This window comes from Sapajus apella, unplaced genomic scaffold, assembly GCF_009761245.1.
Source record: "Sapajus apella isolate SASKATOON/1434 unplaced genomic scaffold, GSC_monkey_1.0 scaffold4, whole genome shotgun sequence".
In the NCBI taxonomy this organism is placed as follows: Eukaryota; Metazoa; Chordata; class Mammalia; order Primates; family Cebidae; genus Sapajus; species Sapajus apella.
In genome coordinates, this window is record NW_022436944.1 from 8,420,476 (window position 1) to 8,441,283 (window position 20,808).

A 20,808-nucleotide genomic window follows, 5' to 3' on the forward strand; every position below is an offset into this window, starting at 1 on the left:
TTTATTTTAAAGCAGACCCCAATCATCATATCATTTTTTCTGTAAATATTTCAGTATGTCTCTCTAAATTTTTTTAAACATAGCCACAATATTATGGTCATACCTTAAAAAGTTAACAGTGATTATATTCAGTGTTCTTATTTCTGTTTCACTCATAAGTGTTCTGCTTTGTTTTACGGTTAGTTTAAAGCAGAATCCTGTAAATCCATACATTGTGATTGACTGATATGTTCTTAAATTTATTTTAATCTATAGCTTCTCCTATTCTTTTTTGTGTGTTTTCTTGCAATTTTCCCATTGAAGAAACTGGGCCTATAGAATTTACCATAGTGTGGACATTATTGGATCTTTGGACAAAGATTGCATCTTTGTGGTACACTTTACATTGTCCTCTGTCCCCTGAATTAGTTGCAAATTGGTTGTTCTATCTAGGAACTTGATTAGGTTTTATTTTTATTTTTGTATAAGACTTCATTATAGTAGTGTTATATGTTTCTGTAATGATTGGCTCTGGTGGTTTTTCATGATTTTTTTGGTGATATTGTTAGCCATTGATGATCATTGCCCAAATCTATTTCTATGGGCTTACAAAATGATGATATTCTATCATTCCAGAAGAATAGAATTTGTTAGATGGTAAATACATTAGATTGCTTTTAATATTTCTGAATTTCTATATTTGTTTAAATCCTCTAGAAAGGAACAGATTTTATTTTGTTCATATGTGATATTCCACTTGAGAACCATAGTCTTGCTGGTTTATGCTTCTGTCTTTCATATTTGAGTTTGAAAATTGCCTGCAACCTGTTAAGGTATAGCTCTTGAAGAGTTATAGGTAAGCAAGTTACCTGTTTGCTATCTACTTTGACGTTTGGTGATAGTCTGTTCTCAAAAACTGAAGTTAAGAGAGATAGAAACTAGAAACTCCAGATATGCATATTGATTCTTCATGTGCATATTAATAATGATAATTTCTAATCTTCTACCAGTTATACAAAGTGATTTTGCTTCATTCAAGTTATGTAAAAATCATATTTTGAAGTTATAACATCTTTTTATATAATTTCCTTCTACTTAAAATACATGAATTTATTCCAGCCTTAGAATCTACTGTCATATTTGTTTGGTTGCCAAATAACCATTTTAAAACTAGAGACATACTGTTCCCAAAATCCTTATATAATTTGGAGTAAGTTCCCTCCTAAATGTGGTGAAGAAACATTTTTTTACCCAGTGTGTGCTTTTAGAGAACATTTAAAATAGCACATATCATTTGAATGTTTACCTTTAGCCATTGCTATTCAATCGATACATATTTTATTATAATGACAATGATAGATAATTCTTAGTATCTAGCATCTAAATGCAGGGTTAGACATCATATTCTATTGTTTTTACATAATTAAATATATTGATGTTTCATACCAAAGTATCTCTTTTGCAATTTTGGAAAAGCTTCAACCCGGAATGGATGCTTCCATGTACTCCCCATTGAGAATACTTTTAGTTTTGCACAATCAAGATCTACTTCCCTCATCATGTATAATCATAAAGAAAGAATGGGAGATGGAGCTTCTAAGGTGACAAAAAAGTAGCTTATCAGTCTCCACTCACATATATACCACTGGAATCAGAGCCTTAGAGATATGCATGGAGGGATTGTATGGGAGAGGGTTAGAAGAACTGAGGCATCTTTACTTCCCTTTTGCCTTTTTTGAGCCTCTGTAAATTGCTTTTTGCCTTCTTTATCTTCCACTTTTCCCTTCTATATTCTAGTAACTTTACATTCTCTTCTGCCTATCTGATTTTTCTCTGAAGACTTAAGGCCACAGAGGAATGGTCGGGAACTTTGTGAGAGTGTGTGATAGGTAGCAAATACTGACCCTTGGATTTCACAATATAGTATATGTCAATATATTTATAAGAAATCATACTGTTTGTATTATATATAACTTAAATTCATCATTTTTTCATATTAAATGTTTAATATCTTTCTCAAAAGTCTATCAGTTGTCAGTCAATACATACACCATGTCTAAAATACTTTTTAAAGTGACTAACTTAGTTTGATCAATAGTAAAGCAAACCAGGCCAGGCACAGTGGCTCACGCCTGTAATCTCAGCACTTTGGGAGGCCAAGGCAGGCAGATCACTTAAGGTCAGGAGTTCAAGACCAGCCTGGCCAACATGGTGAAACCCTGTCTCTACTAAAAATAAAAATTAATTGGATGTGGTGGCAGATGCCTATAATCCCACCTACTTAGGAGGCTTGAAACAGGAGAATTGCCTGAACCTGGTGGCAGAGGTTGCAGTGAGCCAACATCATGCCACTGCACTCTAGCCTGGGCAACAGGGTGAGACTCCATCTAAAAAAAAAATAGTAAGGCAAACCAAAGCATGCGAAGAATGAACCAGATTTTCCTATTGAAGAGCCTAATTGCAAAAATCTAATCAGTAGTCAGCTTTGCTAAAACAACAGATTTATAATAGTTGGCCAAGATAAATCCTGACTGGAATATTCAGAAGTCCTATGTCATATTAGAAAGCAAGAGAACAAGGCTGGGTGCGGTGGCTCATGCCTGTAATCCCAGCACTTTGGGAGGCTGAGGCAAGGCGGATCACAAGGTCAGGAGTCCAAGACCAGCCTGACCAACATGGTGAAACCCCATCTCTACTAAAAAATACAAAAATCAGCCAGGCGTGGTGTAATCCCAGCTACTTGGTAGGCTGAAGCAGGAGAATTGCTTGAAGCTGGGAGGCAGAGGTTACAGTGAGCTGAGATCACGCCACTGCACTCCAGCCTGCGTGACAGAGTGAAACTCCATCTCAAAAAAAAAAAAAGAAAAAGAAAGAGAACTGAGAATTAATGTGCTTTTGACTATTACAATGCATGTTATCTATGTTTTGAAACAAGATGACAGTGAACAGTATAGAAGAGCTATCATCCACTGGATTGTTCTCGACTCAACTAACATGTGTTATGCACAGAATTACAGTGGCTGAGGTGCTGTCTAAAACTCACTTGTGAAAGTAAGCCTGGAACTGAGGATTAATCTTTTTATTTTCCTGCAAATTATTGTCAGTGCATATATTTTATATCTTTAGTTTTTACCACCATTTTCAGCAGCAATTCATTTAGTTCTCATATACCATTTAAATAAAATATTACTTTAAAAATAATTTGCATAAATATTGATTGAATTATAAAACTTAAATGACTGTCAACTTTTTCTGAGACTCAGATGATAAAAGGCATTTTGCCAGACTTCTTAGCCTCAATTTATTACTTGCATAAGATTTTTAATTTGCTGTAGTAATAATGTAAATATTTAAATATTCCAGTTTTTAATTTTATAAACTCAGTATAGACTTATGAAAATGGTCAAAATAGTTGGATCATTTACATTGTGGGGAAGTTCAAAAATATTTTCAATGAATATTTACCACATATGTACTCTGTAGTACTCACCAAAGAGAAATATCTCCCTTTAAAACTGTACTGGCTAGTAGAGAAAACAGACTCATAACAATTGTACTATAAGCAGTGCTGTAAATATATATATATATAAATGGTATGGAGCATAAGTAAGATAATAGTCATTTATTTCTACAAGGGGAGCTGGTCAGGAAGAAGAGGTCATGCTTGGTCTGGGCCTTGAAGTATGAAAATAGGAATTTGCAAGATGGATGGGGTAGAAAATGGCATTTTATATTCCGGAATAAACAGAGAGAACAGCCATTTGTGTTACCCCCAACTTCAGAACCCTACTACTCATGGAGTCTGACACAAACAATAACGTTTTATTTCTCATTATAGGGCACTGGAATTGGCTGTAAAATACAAAACACATGTTGATACGGTTCTTGCTTACCGTCAAAAGTTTTTGGAGACATTTGGTAAACAGGAAACTAATAAACGATTCTTGCATTATGCAGAAGGCGTAAGTGTTTTACAATTTTTTATAATAATATATATATTTTATAAGTATATATCATATTCATCCTGAGACAAAATGTGAATTATTCCAATTTTGCATCTGTTAATCACTAAATGAATTACTTTTACCTTATGACAGTCTTATTTTGACTATGTAATTATAGTACTGAATTTTTTTTCTGGAATCTTGCAGGCAAGTTTTGATTAACTCAAGTCTGTCATCATCATATTCCGTTTGTGCTAAGGTTGGGTCCTATTTGATATTTTTAGATAAATAATATAGGTGGGTGGAATAAAAGCTTCTAACTCCTAAATTTTACCTGCCACCAACTGCCTCTTCTGCTGCAGGGGAAACACATATACACAGAGGGCACTGACCAGAAAATGCATATTTGGTCACTTTGTAGAATTCTAGAGAGCTAAGTTGTACCTCCTAGAAGTGCCTAGCCTAGGTAGATTTCACTAGCTAGAACCAAAGAAGACTCAGCCTTTGCCTCACAAGCTCCTACCAGAATCTCAGATTTTATCACTCTAGAAGAAAGTCATTCTGGATGCAGTGGTGCATGCCTGTAGTCCCAGCTACTTGAGAGGCTGAGGCAGGAGGATTGTTTGAGCCCGTGAGCTCAAGTCCAGCCTGAACAACATAGCAAGACCCCACCTCTAAATAAATAAATAAAAATAATAAGAAGAAATTTATTCCAGTAAAGATCAGCCCACAAGGAGACTCAGAATGTGTTTGCCCCATTGCCTAGACTATAACTGATTGTAGCCACTTACCCAGATTCGTTTAGGTTTAGACAGCAGAAACAGAGTTCCTGTCACTAGCTATATAAATCCCAGAGGCTTGACTCCTAAGAGCTGTGATTACAAGACAGGGCTGACCTTTCTTTCAGTTCTGTGAACCACTTTCTTTAGCCTTTTATTCATTCATTTATTCAAAAAATATTTGTGAGATCTTACTCTGGTTAGATACTATGCTAGGGGTTACAATCAGATACAGCCTCGTATGTCTCTATGGAGCTTATAGATTATGTGGGAACATTCCTTCTTGGTATAGAATAAAATGGAATGTTCTGGTTGATCCTAGGGGCAGAGTGGGTTAGAGGAGCCTTAGGAGAGAAGGTAGAGAGAAGGCACCCACAATTTCTATTAAAGCCAACACTATCTACTTATCATATTAGAACACATAGCGTCTTGCACTTTAGAACAATTTTCAGGTGAGTCAGGCCCTTGAGATCATTCTTAGAGTTTAGTAATGCAACTTCAACATCTGGATCCCGGATAGCTACAAGTTGTGGATTTCATGGTAGAAAGGAGACATGTTTTATAGAAGCTCCACAAACCTTTTTTGATTTCATTTGGAACCTGCTTAGTACTGAATTGAATCCTGGGAATGTGGGTGTACTCTACTATTAGGGCAAACACAGCGTCCCTGGGATCTCTGGGGCTGTACTCGGATTCATAGTATATGAATCCACCACCAAAACAGTGCTAAGCAGCCCAGAGAATCACCAGATTACCTGATCTTTGTGTCACAGTTTTGGAAATACGGCTATATGTTAAAACTAAGCACTTACCTTGTTTATTGTATAATTTTAAAGCAGATTAAGCTGCTCTGCTGCTTCTTCCCCATCGTCATCAATATTTTTTCAATATTCACATTAGATACTTTCGAGAACATAGAAAATATAGTTTTGATCAGGTGTGGTAGCTCAAGCCTTTAATCCCAACTCTTTGGGGGACCAAGACAGGAGATCACTTGAGCCCAGGAGTCTGAGGCCAGCTTAGGCAACATAGTGAGACCCCACCTCTACAAAAAATTAAAAGATTTAGCTGGACATGCTGGCCTATGCTTGTAGTCCCAGCTACTTAGGAGGCTGAGGTAGGAGGATCACCTGAGCCTGGGAGGTCAAGGCTGCAGTGAGTTGAGATCATGCCACTGCACTCTAGCCTAGGTGACAGAGTGAGATTCTGTTGGAATGGAAGAAAACAGAGAAAGAGTAAAAGAGAGAGAAGGAAGGAAGGAAGAAATGGAAAGAGGGAAGAAGGGAGGGAGGGAGGGAAGGAAATTTCGTACTAGAAAGGAGATTATATTTGAGATAGCAAAAACTTAACATCCTTATCGTCTTTTTCATTATGCATATCTTCAACTGTTACCAAAATTTAATACTTGAATCATAAGAGTAGCAGAAATTTCCAAACTGAGATAACCAGAACAACATGGCTTTCTTAGGCATTTTAGGGTTTTTTTTTAATCCAGAAACTATATAGGTTACTTTGACTCCCTATGGTACTATGTTCTAGTTTCCTACTTTTCTTCATAAATGTCATTTGGAGTTAACTAAAAATCATAAAGCAGTATTTTTTTTTTTTTTTTGAGACGGAGTTTTGCTCTTGTTGCCCAGGCTGGAGTGCAATGGCGCATTCTCAGCTCACTGCAACCTGCGCCTTCTGGGTTCAAGCAATTCTCCTGTCTCAGCCTCCCAAGTAGCTGGGATTACAGGCATGTGCCACCACATCCGGCTAATTTTTTGTATTTTTAGTAGAGACGGGGTTTCACCATGTTGGCCAGGGTGGTCTCGATCTCTTCACCTCGTAATACACCCGCCTCGGCCTCCCAAAGTGCTGGGATTACAGGCATGAGCCACCGCACCCGGCCTATAAAGCAGTATTTTAAGATGAAAATTATTTTTTTTCCTTAAAAAATTCCCATCAGTGAAATAAAATGTAACCCTAGGAAAATAGCTTTAGGGATATCTGCATTACTTGCTGATCTTTTGGTTTCATTTAGGTCTATAATCTAGTCATGATATATCATCCATATTTATTTATCTTTGCCAGACTTATGATTATATAAACTCTTTATTTCAGAACTAAGAGTTAAATAGAAAAGGGTCACTTAAAAATAATATTGAAAAATTTATTCTAGATGTTTGGTGAATTTTGGTGGGCTACAATGCATACCATCTGGAAGTTTATAAATGAATGGAATCTATATAAGGGAAGAAGTGAGAAGTTTGATAGACACTTTATGAGCCCTGAAATGTTATTTGGGCATTTCTTATTTAAAATATGACAATCTGGGATTCATACAAGGAGTACTGTTTTCTAAGAACCCTAATATTTAGAGTCATTGTACTTGGTCTACAATAGTGTTCTGTAAATATTTATAAAACAAATTGTAAATCTAGCAAAATCCATTCAAAGAATACATTCATTCTATTGTATATATACTCTGTACAGGAAGAAAAGTAGATCTGGGAAATAACTCAAACGTTGCTAGGAAAAAGAAAAAGAGTGAAAAAAATCAAACTCATGAGCAGGATTTCCTAAAGTTTAGAATTTTGAAGATCTGAGTCAACACTCTATTTAGGACAAACCACTTTAGGCTTAGCTACTACCTAAAAGCTGCTTTACAGGTTTTTAATTTGGAGGAATTGTTAATAGTGAGAAATTGTTAGCTCATTACTGATTTGCTGGGTAATTATTTGCCTTTTATTCATTCAATATTTATTGAGTGCCCCCTGCTGACAATGTTTTCTCCTTAGTGGTTGGGCTATGATGGTAAATGTGACAGACACTGGCCCTGGCTTTATGAAGTTTATATTCAAATGGAGATGACAATTATATAGTTAATTGTTCATTTCAATTGTGATAATTGCCTTGAAGGAGATGTACATGGTGCTATAAGACTTTATGAACGGGGATCCTGACCTAGGGTGAGGCAATTAGCAGAGAATTTTCTAGCAAAGCACCATGATATTTGAACTCAGCTCTAGAGAATGAATAGTGGAAGCTCACTGCAGGGTAGAGGCTGGGGGTGGGAGATGAGAACAAACATGTTCCAGGCAGAGGGAAGGCTTTGAAGTGGGAAAGAGTAAAAGCAATGGAGGGATTGACTTTAGGGTTTCACAGGGCAAATTAAATAAAGAGAAGCCATTGGAGAGAAATAACATGATTACTTTTCCCTTTTACAATCCTGATTCGGCCAGGGGCGGTGGCTCACATCCGTAATCCCAGCACTTTGGGAGGCCAAGATGGGAGGATTGCTTGAGTCTATGAGTTTGGAGACCAGCCTGGGCAACATGGTGAAACCCTGTCTCTACTAAAAAAAATATATACATATATATTAGCTGGGCATAGTGATGTGCACCTGTAGTTCCAGCTACTCTGGAAGTTTAGGTGGGAGAATCACTTGAGCCCAGAAGGCAGAGGTTACAGTGATCTGAGGTCGTGCCACTGCACTCCAACCCAGGCAACAGAATGAGAACTCAAAAAAAATAAAATAAAATCCTGATCCCTGACCAGGCATAGTGTTTCATGCCTGTAATCCCAACACTTCGGGAGGCTGAGGTGGGAGGATTGCTTGAGTCCAAGAGTTTCGAGATCAGCCTGGACAACATGGTGAAATCTTGTCTCTACAAAAAAAAAAAAAAAAAAAAAAACTGGGCATGTTGGCATACACCTGTATTTCTAGCTACCCTGAAAGCCTAGGTGGGAGAATCACTTCAGCCCAGGAGACAGAAGTTTCGGTGAGCCGAGTTCACACCACTGCACTCCAACCTGGGCAACAGAGCAAGACTCCATCTCCAAAAAAAATAAAATAAAATCCTGATTCCTGGCCAGGCACAGTGGCTCATGCCTGTAATCCCAACACTTGGGAGGCTGAGGTGGGAGGATCATTTGAACCCAGGAGTTCGAGACCAGCCTGGGCAATGTAGTGAGACCTTGTCTCTATTAAAAAATAAAGAAACAAATAATCAATAAAATAAAATCCTGATTCCTAAAAATAAATGGAAACAACATTTTTTACAAAATTATCTTAAGATTTTGCCAGTCAGTTGAAGGTGATGATAAGAACAAACGTATGAGTTCTTGAATGAATGAGGAAGATTCCTGAGTGACTGCTCTGGGCCCTGGGTGGTTGGAATACTGGTTGGGACAAGACACTGAAAGGCCTTTTAATACCAGGGTAAGAGAATAGACTTCATAATGAAGGCAATGAGAAGACTTGGAGATTTGTAGTCAAGAGAATGACTTGAAAGATAACATCAGACGTAAAAGATAGCTTAGAGGTGAGCGTGGTGACTAGACTAGTCAGGAAGTTACTATAATAATCCCATCAGGAAATGAAAAGGGTAAGATTAATGTAAGAAAAATTTTACAAGTCAAATTAAGAGAACAGTTGTGGCTGGGGGCGGGAGGAGAGGTGGTGAAGTAAGGCAAGGCATTTGAGAATGACTTGAGCATTTCTGGTGTGGGCAGCTAATAGATGGGAATGCCATTAATCTAGATAAAGAATACATAAGAATATACATATTTTGGACCTTTGAGTTTGAATACATAAAAATATGCCATTTTGTATGTGTTTAGAATATCTATTAGGTGTCCAGGAAGAGGTATCTAGAAGGCAATTAGAAATATAAATATGAACACACAAGGACATTGACAAGGAGACATAAGGGGTAGATAACTAAATTTATTGTCTTGACTATCTAGGTATAGTTGAAGCTATGTGAATTGATATTTCTTAGGGAAGGTATGAGAAAGCTATGGTTGGACCCTGGTGAATATTAACAGTTGAGAGGTTGTTGAATGAAACCAAAATATGACACCCCCAAATATGCCTCTTTGGAATATATATTTTTGAGCTAAAGACAATTAAGAAGCAGCAAACGGAAGAGCTCTCTCTATTCTCCCTTTTTTCCTCCTAAAGACAGAATATACATTCTCCTTTACTGGAGACAACTCTTGTCAGCTCAGAGACGACTCCAGAGCAATCTATAAAAAAACCTTACTCTATGGCTGGGGGTAGTAGCTCACTCCTGTAATCTCAGCACTTTGGAGAACAAGGCAGGAGGATCACATAAGCCAAGCCCAGGAGTTCAGGACCAGCCTGGGTAACAAAGTGAGACCTTGTCTCTGCAAAAAAATTTCAAAATTAGCCAAGCATGGTAGCACACACCTTTGGTCCCAGCAGGAGGTCAAGGCTACAGTGAGCCATGTTTGGGCCACCACACACCAGCCTGGGCAGCAGAGCAAGACTTTGTCTCAAAAAAAGAACAAATCTCACTTTATTAGGTTTTTTTTTTCCATATATTTTTATTCCCATCATTTCCAATCTCTGGAAGCCTAAAACCGCTTTCACTTCTGTAAAAACAGTCTTGTTACATCCCTAAAATGTTTTGTTCTCTGTTGAAGATGTTCTGTAAGCCAGAGTTCCAAGACACTGTTTTGAGTTACCTTTCATTGAGATTTATCCTAATGTGATGTACACTGCACATATTATTGAACTGACCTGTTTTTCTCTTTTTAACTTGTCTCTTGTTACAGGGGTCTATCCCATCAATAAACTTACAAGAGTTGAGGAGAAATTATATTTCTTCTCCAACATTGTTTAGGGAGCAGAATATAGGGGAAAAAAGAGAGAGAAAAAGCAGCAGCATTTAGAAAGGATAGCAGGAACGAGAAAAGAGTAGTAGTATACAGTCTGAGAGATTTTTCAAAGAGCAGTGGCCAGCAAGCAAGGTCCAGAGAATGCTCTTATCCCAGGGCCGTGTTCTTCTCTATGTTACCATGCCCTTCCTCAGATGTACACATGGGTTCACTCACCCATTTCCTTCAAGTCCCCCCACCCCCCTCCTTTTTTTTTTTGAGACAGGGTCTCACTTTTTTGCCTAGGCTGGAGTGCAGTGGCACAATGACAGCTCACTGCAGCCTCAGCATACTGAGCTCAGTGAGTAGATGGGACTACAGATGAATGCCACCATGCCCAAAAAATAAAAATAAAAACTAAGTTTTTATATAGGCATTTTCTCACTATGTTGCCTAGGCTGGTCTTGAACTTCTGGGCTCAAGCAATCCTCTTGCCTTGGCTTCCCATAAAGTAAACTGATGACACTGCAACCTCTTATTCTATTCCTGGTATTGACTATCTCCCTTCTCTGTTTTCAAAATCTTTACTGCTTCTGGCATACTAGATATATTTTTTATTTATCATCTGCCTCTTCCATTTTTATCTCTCTTTGTTTATTATCTCTCTATGAAGACAGTGATTTTTATCTTTCTGTTCACTGGTGAACCCTTGTACCTCAGACATTCTTTGACATATACTAATCAGTAAATATGTGTTGAATGAAAAATTGAATCATACAGAGAAGGTATATAGGATAAGAACTGAAAACAGCCGATGGTGGCTTTAGTGCAAAGTTCCTAAAGTGTCATAGGATAAGAATTACAGTGGACTGGGAAGAGAATGAGAGTCAGCAATGAAAAGAAGAATGAGGGATGGTAGCTTGCAGGGAGAAGACAGAATAGAGAGGCAAGGATGATGAGAGAGAGCCAGTGAAAAGAAGGACATTGAATATGTGAGGAATAATTGAACTCAGATGTCCCGAAGGAGTCAAAGAAAATGGAATCAGGGACATGTGTTAGAGGTTGGCCAGAGATGGAAGAGAGAAAGATAATGATGGGTGTAGATAACAGGTAAGTTTGTGAATGCAAGGAAGGAAAATTAAATGAACTCATACCTGATGGCCACTATATTCTCTACGTAAAGTAGGAAGCTAATCTTCAGCTGAGAGGAAGAAAAATGTGTTAAGAAGATGGAGAATCTTTTGGTATGATTTTGAAATTGCTTCTAGGTGAATAAGAATTGACTAACGAGTAGAATAAGGAGTGCCAGGTAATATTGGCACTCCTTATACTAGCAAAAGATGGATTTTAGTGTGCAAATCACTTGACCGCTATCAGAGAACATTCTTATCTAAAACCTGCTATTAAAAATATTCTAATCCAAGAACTAAATTATCTGTGAAACACTTTTAAAACTGGATCAATGCCAAAGTGAAAGTGAAACATTTGTTTTCAGTAGGACAGCTATCCACTGACACCCTCATTTGTATTATAACAAGTAACTAATACGAATATCATCAATTTACTTGCAACAGAGCAACAGTTGTCCAGTATACTATCAATATATGGTTTTATTGTGATTGATTTGAGAAATATATGTAAGTCAATTTAAGGCTGGAAGAAGGCCAAAGCATTAATCAAGTTTTGTCTTCTCTTTGTTTTGTTAGACATAGAAATGAGTGCTTTACCATTTAAAAAGTATCAGGTTTTGCCCTGATTGAAAAAATGAGTCTTTCAAATAATCTAACATCTGCTCGGCTTTTCAATGAGCTGTCACTTGCATCTTAGCACAGACATTTGTCTTCTATGAGATATAAGAGGAATTATTTTATCAATTCATCTATTTTATGTATTATACCTAAGTATATGGAATTATTTTAAATAAAGGTGAGCCAAAATATTTACAAATTGCAGCCTTGACCTCAAGGGTTTTGTTGATTCTCCTACCTCAGCCTCCCTAAAGGCTGGGACCACAGATGTGTGCTACCACACCCAGCTAATTTTCTATTTTTTGTAGAGACGGGACTTTGCCATGTTGCCCAGGATGGTGTCAAATTCCTGGACTCAAGCAATCCACCCACCTCAGCCTTCTGTAGTGTTGGGATTACAGGAGTGAGCCACTGCGCCTGGCCAAGCATTATTTCTTCTTCTTAACTTTGATGCTCTCTTTTTCTCTAATCTTTTGGAATTCACACGTTCTATTTATTTACTCTGGTTACTTTGTATTAAACAAAAATGTCTTATACTATCTAAGCATATTTCTTCTTTTTTTTTTTCTATTGCAGCTACAAATAGATTGGGAGAAAATCAAAGCCAAGATCAAGATGGAAATTACAAAAGAACAAGAGCAATCATCAAACAGCCAATCCAGCAAGAATATGGGTCTAAAACTCTAAATGCCATGCTTATCTTTAAGAAGTTTTATCTTTTGAAACAAATTCTAATTAATCAAGAATAAGCATGTTTTGGTTCCTAAAGAAAAAAAGCATAATTTATAAATAAGTACTTGCTGTGTATTTAATGTAAAAGTATATTCAGAAAGGTGAAACACAAAATAATTGATGTACTTCTTTTATATTTTTTAGTCCAATAATTAGCAAAGTATTACTATATACCTAAGATATACCTGTGTGATGTTGATTATATTTCAGTTTTTTGCCTATTACTTCGTCCCTGAATCTTTAGCATGAACAAATATTAATGTTGATAATAAAACATTGCACTTTTTGAAATATATGTTACCATTAATTTCTATTTGACCTCTAAATTCTAAAGTGCCTCCAAAAGTTTATTTATAGAACAAAAATACATTCGGAGGCCGGGCACGGTGGCTTACTCCCAGCACTTTGGGAGGCTGAGGCAGGCAGATCACCTGAGGCCAGGAGTTCGAGACCAGCCTGACCAACATGGAGAAACCAGCATAGGTAAGTTCATAGAGACGGAAAGGAGAACAGTGGTTACCAGAGACTGCAGGGAGGAGGAAATGGGGGGCTTATTGTTTAACAGGTACATAGTTTCTGTTTGGGATGAACAAATTCTGGAAATGGATAGCAATGATGGCTTCTCAACATTGTGAATGTTAGTGCCACTGAATTGTACCCATAAAAATGGTTAAAATGGTAAACTTTGCTATGTATATATTATCATAATTTTAAAAATATATCTAGAATGGCAAGAAGGATTCTCCTCATTCCTCTCTTGACTTGAGAATGGCCAGGCAATAAGCCCTGAAGTATTTTCATAGGTGATAAACTGTTTGATTACTCTTGATTTAGTATGTCCCAAAGTTATTATCACATAATCTTTTAAATAATAAAACAAATACCCCTTAGAAAGTCTTCCGTGAACCCATTTCTGGAAATGGTACATTATAGAGTGGGTATGTGCACATATATGGGATTATGTATAAATATGTTACAGATACACACACACACACACACACACACACACACACACACACACACATAAAAGGATAGAGGGATTACTGCTTTTAAATCCCATTTTAATTACTATGTCTAGGTTTTTAAAATAAAAATGTTTTTCTTTTTAACATGTTTCTTTTCTTTCCTGGAATATTGGAATATCGTGTTCTTGATCCAGATGAAATCTGATTGAGCAGTATACTTTATAAAGTTGTACTGTTTATATGTTTTCTGTATTGTTATCTTTCAATGAGAAGTTTAAAAATAAAAAATGGTTAAAAAGGTTTTATGTTATGTATATTTTACCACAAAAAATAAAAAAAATAAAAAGTTTGTGTTCTAAATAACAGTTCTCTGATATCCTAGAATTCAGTTCAGTTCTGACACTACCTGGAGTTAGATCCCACAAGTTAAAGGGCAAGGATCCCAAAAAAACTGCCCTTATTTTATTTTATTATTATTTATTTATTAATTCTCTGAGACAGAGTCTCGATCTGTCTTTCATGCTGGAGCACAGTGGCCCAATCTCAGCTCACTGCAACCTCTGCCTTTCAGGTTTAAGCGATTCTAGTGCCTCAGCCTCCTAAGTAGCTGGGATTACAAGTGCCCTCCACTGCACTCAGCTAATTTTTGTATTTTCAGTAGAGATGGGGTTTTGCCATGTTGGCCAGGCTGCTCTCGAACTCCTGAACTCCTGACCTCAAGTGATCCGTGCTCCTTGGTCTCCCAAAGTGCTGGGATTCCAGGCATGAGCCACCACACCTGGCCTAAGACTGCCCTTATTTTAGACTCCAGCCACAATCAGAGTCCCCGGGCTCCTCACACTTGTGTCTGACTTGGCTGCACATTTGGGGGTTCCCTCGACCCCCCTTTAGTTTGGTAATTTGCTACAAAGATTCACAGAACTCACAGAAATGCATTACTTACAGTTTTATTAAAAGGACACAACTCAGGAAGAGCCACATGGAAGACATGTACCATCTGGGAAGAAGTTGGGGGAGGGAACATGGAACACAGAACTTCGTGTCCTCTCTTCGTGGAGTCCAGGTATGTCATCATCCTAGCACTTCAATGTGTTCACCCACTAGGAAGCCCCCCGAGCCTTACTTTTCTGAAGTTTTACTTGTTTTTTCTTAATTAGGGTTTTATTACATCGGCATAATTGTTTAAAACATTGGCCATGCAATTGAACTCAGTCTCCTGCCCCCTCCTCTGCCCAGAGGTCTAGTGGCTTAAATTCCAATCACATGGTTAGTTTTTTTGGCAACCAGCCCCATTCTGAAGCTATCTAGACCTTTTCTCCCAGTGTCACCTTTTTAAAATAACAAAGATATTGTTATCACTCAGGAAATTCCAAGGACTTTGGAAGATCAGTGCCAGGAACCATCCTTCACTAGACCATATATATTCTTTGTATATCACAGACCACCTCCTTGTCTTTGACCACAGGATCATTTATAGCAAAAAGATCATACCTGACTGAGCATAACTGATATTCTGAAGTATTTGCATCTCTCCCTGTATAAGCAAAGCCCAGTCCAGAGTGCCTATTCCTGTCAGGACCCATTTGTAGCTCGCCCATGGCCACTGGCATCAGTGTAAGTTGTTCTCTGTGTAGGGCCTTCCCCCTGGGGAATCTGCCCCCTACCCATCTATCTGGAGTCTCTGTCTCTCTTTTTAGCAGACAGTACAATTTTTTTTTTTTTTTTGAGACGGAGTTTCGCTCTCGTTACCCATGCTGGAGTGCAGTGGCATGATCTCAGCTCACCGCAGCCTCCGCCTCCTGGGTTCAGGCAATTCTGCCTCAGCCTCCTGAGTAGCTGGGATTACAGGCACGCGCCACCATGCCCAGCTGAATTTTTGTATTTTTAGTAGAGACGGGGTTTCACCATGTTGACCAGGATGGTCTCGATCTCTTGACCTCGTGATCCACCCGCCTCGGCCTCCCAAAGCGCTGGGATTACAGGCGTGAGCCACCGCGCCCGGCCAGTACAATTTTTATTGGTAATTTTTTCCTCAGAAGATGTAAGAGGAACATGTCTACATTCACCCCTTCTATGCATTGCTGCAGCTACCCAGAATCATTTTATGGGCCCAGGTGGTTATGTCAAGTCAATATACTGGGTATCTGTTCATCCACTCCAATCACCTTTTGATGCTGGAAGTGAGGTCCTCTTATGAGCATTGACGTGTCTTACTTTAATGCACCCCTCAAATTCCTATATTGATTTCCACAGGGTTATGTAAGGACATCCCTTTAATAGATGAATCTCCCATTGCTCTTCTGCTTGACCACATGTCCAGGCCACTGGCCACCAGCAAGGAGTATGTAGAAACCCAAACATAAGAAACAGCATGCAATACAGCCCAACAAGCTGATTTGTTTTTACATTCTACTCTGGGTGCGGTGGCTCATGCCTGTAATCCCAGCACTTTGGAAGGCCAAGGCATGAGTCCAGGAGTTTGAGACCCGCCTGGACAACATAGTGAAACCCCATCTCTACAAAAAAGCCAGGCATGGTGACATGCACCTGTAGTCCCAGCTGCTCAATAGGGAGGATTGCTTGAACCAGGGAAGCAGAGACTGCATTGAGCCATGATCATGCCACTGCACTCCAACCTGGGTGACAGAGCAAGATGCTGTCTCAAAAAAAATTTTTTTTTTTTGTTTTACATTTTTTGATCGGAGTAGTGATGTTGTCTGATCCCACTGGAACCGCCATCCATAAACCAGCCTGGGCAATATAACAAGCCCCTGTCTCTATTTAAAAAAAAAAAAATCCTCCAAATTGAGATAAATAAAGCAGATGTTTAGGAGTCCTTTTAATGTTGGAGGCTCAGCAGGGGGTCCCATTGGTCCACCCAACCTTCTGTAGTGCTATATTAAGATCTTTATTTCAACCCACCAATGCCCATTTTATTTATCTCATTTCTTAATAACCATCTAAAAATTTCCACCCTGATGGAATGAATCCTTTGATTCTCCTGTGTCTTCTCATTGTCTTGTTAATTAATGTTCTTTATATCTTTATGACCCACATCAAGAAGCAGAGACAGCAAACCTGATAAGGCTTCTCTGTTGTTGAATTCTGCAAGAGTAAGTTTACATGGGGTGCCCTTGCAAAAGGGGTCCCTTTAATCACACCATTTACCATGACTAGGTAATGGGCACATTCAGTAGATAAATATCCTGATCATCATAAATCCAGTTTCAGTGGTTTGCATACAAAACATATCAGCTGCTTTATCTGGGCTATTTCACTTGGCAGTTAAAGAGAGAATCAGAAAGTCCTTCTCGGGGCTTTTATTACACTTCTTACAGTGGCTTTTATTCAGTCCACCAAGGCAGCTGTTCCCTCTGGAATAACCTGCTGTGTATCTGGATCACATACAGCCTTCTACGATTGTTCCATAGTGAGCTGTGGATCCCATATCAACCCAAACATAACCTTCTGTACTGCAGCATTCAAAACCAAAGGTACTGCCCCTAAATTAGATATTCTTACAGTCCATTTTAGTAAAGATTCTTCAGGAAGCTGATAACTATTCACAAAATGAAACAGCTCCTTCACACTACACCTGCTGATTTCAGTAGTTTTTTGGGTTTGTCCTCCTGCAACATGAAGTACCTTCTTACTGACCCAACTTTTTTTTTTCTTTCATTTTAAAAACTTTATTTAAATGGAGACTGTTAGTCAAATGATTAGAAAACCAATAATGAAAAATAGTTCTTCAGGGTCTTTTCCTGGTGAGGCGGAGGAACACACCAAACTGCACTGGCCCTGTTGGGACAGGTCACCCTCTGGGGGCCAGGCTCAGCCCTCGGGCGGCACGAGGTCCTGCAGGCTGTGGGCCCTCACACTCCAGCCCCCTACCTGGGGCCCAGCCCAGGCCTGCGGTGCGTGATGGAGAAGGCCACTGACCAGCCCCTGGGCTTCGGCTCCTCTGAGGGGCATGGCCCCACGCCCTGCCCAGCCATAAATATATACAGATTCTGGGCATCTGGGGTGCCAGGCCTGAGGCAGAGCTGGGGTCCTGTCCCCCCAGCCTGCAGCACAGCTACTCTTGAGACAGGGGATGGGGAGCTGGGGCTGCCACACCCCTCCCCTGCCTCCCTCTTGGGGTCACTGCCCTTAGGGGGCTGCCAGCTGGCCCAGGACACTGCGGAACTGCTGGGTGCTGTGGCGCAGCTCCTTGACCCTCTCCACCATGTCATGGGCAGCAGAGGGTGATGGGTACTGCAGGGCGGAGGCCTTGGTGGTGGCCACGATGCCGTGCAGGAGGTCGCACAGCAGGTTGCTGTAGTGGGCCACCTTGGCCTGCCGAGACAGTGTGTCCTGGATGAACACCACCTTGTGGGCGCTGAGGATGACGAACTTGCTATGCGCCACGAAGATCTTGGGTGGCTGGTTAGTGGCCACAGCAGTGAAGAAGGTGTCCATGGCATTGGTCAGCGTGGTTGGGTTGGCCTCACACTGTTCCAGATAGAAGAGCAGCAGCTGCTGGTCCGAGGGCCCCAGGCTGCCCGTCCACCCCAGGTAGCGGGGCTGGGCCGGCGTCCAGTTGGCCAGGTCGTGGTCTAAGGGCCATGTGACATGTCCTGTTCCAGGCGTTGGAACTGCTTCAGCTGCTGCAGCTCCAGCTGGCTCTTGCCCTGCTGCGTGATGTTGTCCTTTTCCAGCAGCTCCTTCTGGGTCTTCTCAAACTCTTCCATCCCCTGCAGGTGGACGTAGGCGTAGTCCTCCACCCAGCCACCCTCATTGTTCTCATATTGCCCATCCGGCGAGTCCTAGGAGGTGAACTTAGCTGGTGAGGGCAGGGGCCATGACTGGATGCTGCTGACGGTGTCAGTGAGGTTGGGATGCAGGGTGCCACCCTCCTTGGGCCCCGGCACAGGGGCCTTGGTCCGTCTGAAGAGCAACGAGGCGTTGCCGTGCAGGAAGAAGGCCAGCTGCTTGGCGTCCTCGGGCACGGCCGATGAGCAGGCCACCAGCCGGTCCAGGTCTTCAGGGGTGGCTCCTGGGCCTCCCCGGCCAGCGTCAAGGGCCTAACCATGTGCCACCAGCATCTGGTGCACATATTCCATCTTCTGCAGTTGCCGGCTAAGCTTGGCGTGCAGAACGAGGTCAGATGTGTGGGCAGCGTTGCCAGCAACGCTGTGGGCGAACTCCAGCAGCTCGTGGACTGCACTCTGGACTGCAGCCACAGCGGCCCATAGCTCCTGCACCAGTGGCTCCTGTGGCTCAGGGGTGCTGAGCCAGCTTCGGGTCCCACTGGCACTGCCTGCCAGGTCCAGGAGGTAGCAGCGGTGGCGCTCACACCCTGCTGCAGCCAAGCCAGGGCCTCCACAGCAACTTCCAGCTCCAGGGGTTCTCGGCCCGGCCCCACCACCTCCAAGGAGGATGCCGACTGGCTGCTGCGTGTGCTGCCAGTGCTGGGGGCCTCACGCTCAGCTGGGGGAGGCAATGCATACACACCATCGTCAGCCTCGCCACCATCGGCCACCTCAGGAGGAAGCCCCTGTTCACGGGGCATGTCGTACAAGTGCCTGGGCCAGGCCGCCACAAGCCAGGGGGCACATTGTAGAGGTCAGGAGCCGGGGATGGCACATCATACAAGTCCTCGGTTGGCTGGGAGTCTGGAGGGGGCGCAGCCAGGACCAGCGGGGTGCGGGTGGGGTCAAAGGGCTTGGCCTTGGTGAAGGTGGGGGGCACGTCTTAGGTCTCCTCATGTAGCAGCAGGTCTTCGGGCACGTCCTTGCTCACCGATGGAGGAACATTGTAGACTGCGTGCTGGCTGGACAGGGGCAGGCCCCTCATGCTGGGGAGCATGTCATACACCTCCAGCAACGAGACTCAGCCATTGGAACCCTTGACAGCCATGAGGGTGTGTTGTCTACTTCCTGGCCATACTGGCTGGGAAGCAGCCCCCCAAAAGGGGGCACATCGTAGATGTCCTGGGGCACGGGGGACCAGCAGGTGTCGCGGAATGTCGTACTCGCCCTGCTCTGGCTGTGCGGCCTCATGCATAGCCCTGTCCCACGCAGGTGGGCACCACCACTTTGCTAGGGGCTTTGTGCCCTCCCAGCTGCATGTGTCCATGGACAAGGGAAACTGGTAGATGTCATGCCCCATCCCAGTAGAAGGTGGTACCTGGTAAATGTCCTGGGCAGGGCCTCCAGGCCCTGGGGTTACATGGTACAGGTCTGTGGTCAGTCTGGGAAAATGGGTGATGGGGCGTCTGCTTCGAGAATGTAGATGTCTGCTTGGCTGGGGACGACTGGAACTGAGGGCTGGGACCAGGGGCTTGGTAGAGGCCTTGCTGAGTCTTGCTCGGGGTGGGCACCAGGTAGATGCTGTCGGGCAGGGGCTGGTAGGTGGTGGGGAGCATGGGCGTGTACTGGGAGGTTGGAGGCGCTGGGGCATGGAGGCCCTGTGGGACGCTGTGCTGAGGCTGGGCCCGGGCAGCACGAGGACCGGGGCCAGGCCCTGCTGACTTCTTATCGTACACGCCCACTAAGATCTTGAGGTGGTTCCAGTGCACGATGCCCTGGTGCCCGTGCAGTGAGCAGAGCCACCAGCTATCCAGGCCCTGCGTGTCCTGCTCCAGCACTGTCATGATGTCGCCCTTGGGGAAGGAGAGCTCATCTGGGGACTCGGCCACGTTGTCATAGAGGACTTTGACCAGCACGTTCAGGTGGTTCATGGTGTCCAGTGCGCCTGGAACCCCCCCTCCCTGGCACACACTAAGCTGCCCGGGCCGTGGCTCCGAGCGCGCAGCGGCCACCCCGGTACCGCCGATCCAGCTGCCCAGAGCCAATCCAGTGGCACTCGGAGTCCTTGCAACTCCTTCTGCTGTCCTATCATGGTTGTTCCCTTTGGGGTGGCTTGAGGCTAATGGTCATAGCTGAGACCTACCAAAATCTTAGTTTGGTTCAGGGTCAACATGCACCCTAGCATTTTCTTTGACTCTCACTTTAGCTATATTATAGATAGAGCCAAGGGATGTTTACTATATATCTTATTATTTTGCATT

General features: G+C 42.0%; 1 protein-coding gene and 1 pseudogene across 5 annotated transcripts in view; one reads left to right on the forward strand and one right to left on the reverse strand.

Annotated features, from left to right (window-relative positions):
• The window catches only part of IFT80 (intraflagellar transport 80), a 144,728-nt gene extending 130,639 nt beyond the window's left edge, over window positions 1-14,089 (forward strand). For 3 of the 4 annotated variants that reach the window (XM_032261904.1, XM_032261922.1, XM_032261930.1), the window contains 2 exons: window positions 3,818-3,941; window positions 12,637-12,948. In XM_032261904.1, the coding sequence (XP_032117795.1) occupies window positions 3,818-3,941; window positions 12,637-12,747 (235 nt within the window). In that variant the 3' untranslated portion in view covers window positions 12,748-12,948. Of the gene's footprint in view, window positions 1-3,817; window positions 3,942-12,636 lie in introns of all 4 variants that reach the window. The other variant, XM_032261913.1, reaches the window with a different exon arrangement.
• Window positions 14,090-17,430: 3,341 nt separating this feature from the next.
• LOC116539237 lies at window positions 17,431-20,513 on the reverse strand (annotated as a pseudogene). Its single transcript, XR_004263959.1, has one exon. The product of XR_004263959.1 is annotated as a breast cancer anti-estrogen resistance protein 1 pseudogene (transcript).
• Between the last annotated feature and the right edge of the window lie 295 nt (window positions 20,514-20,808).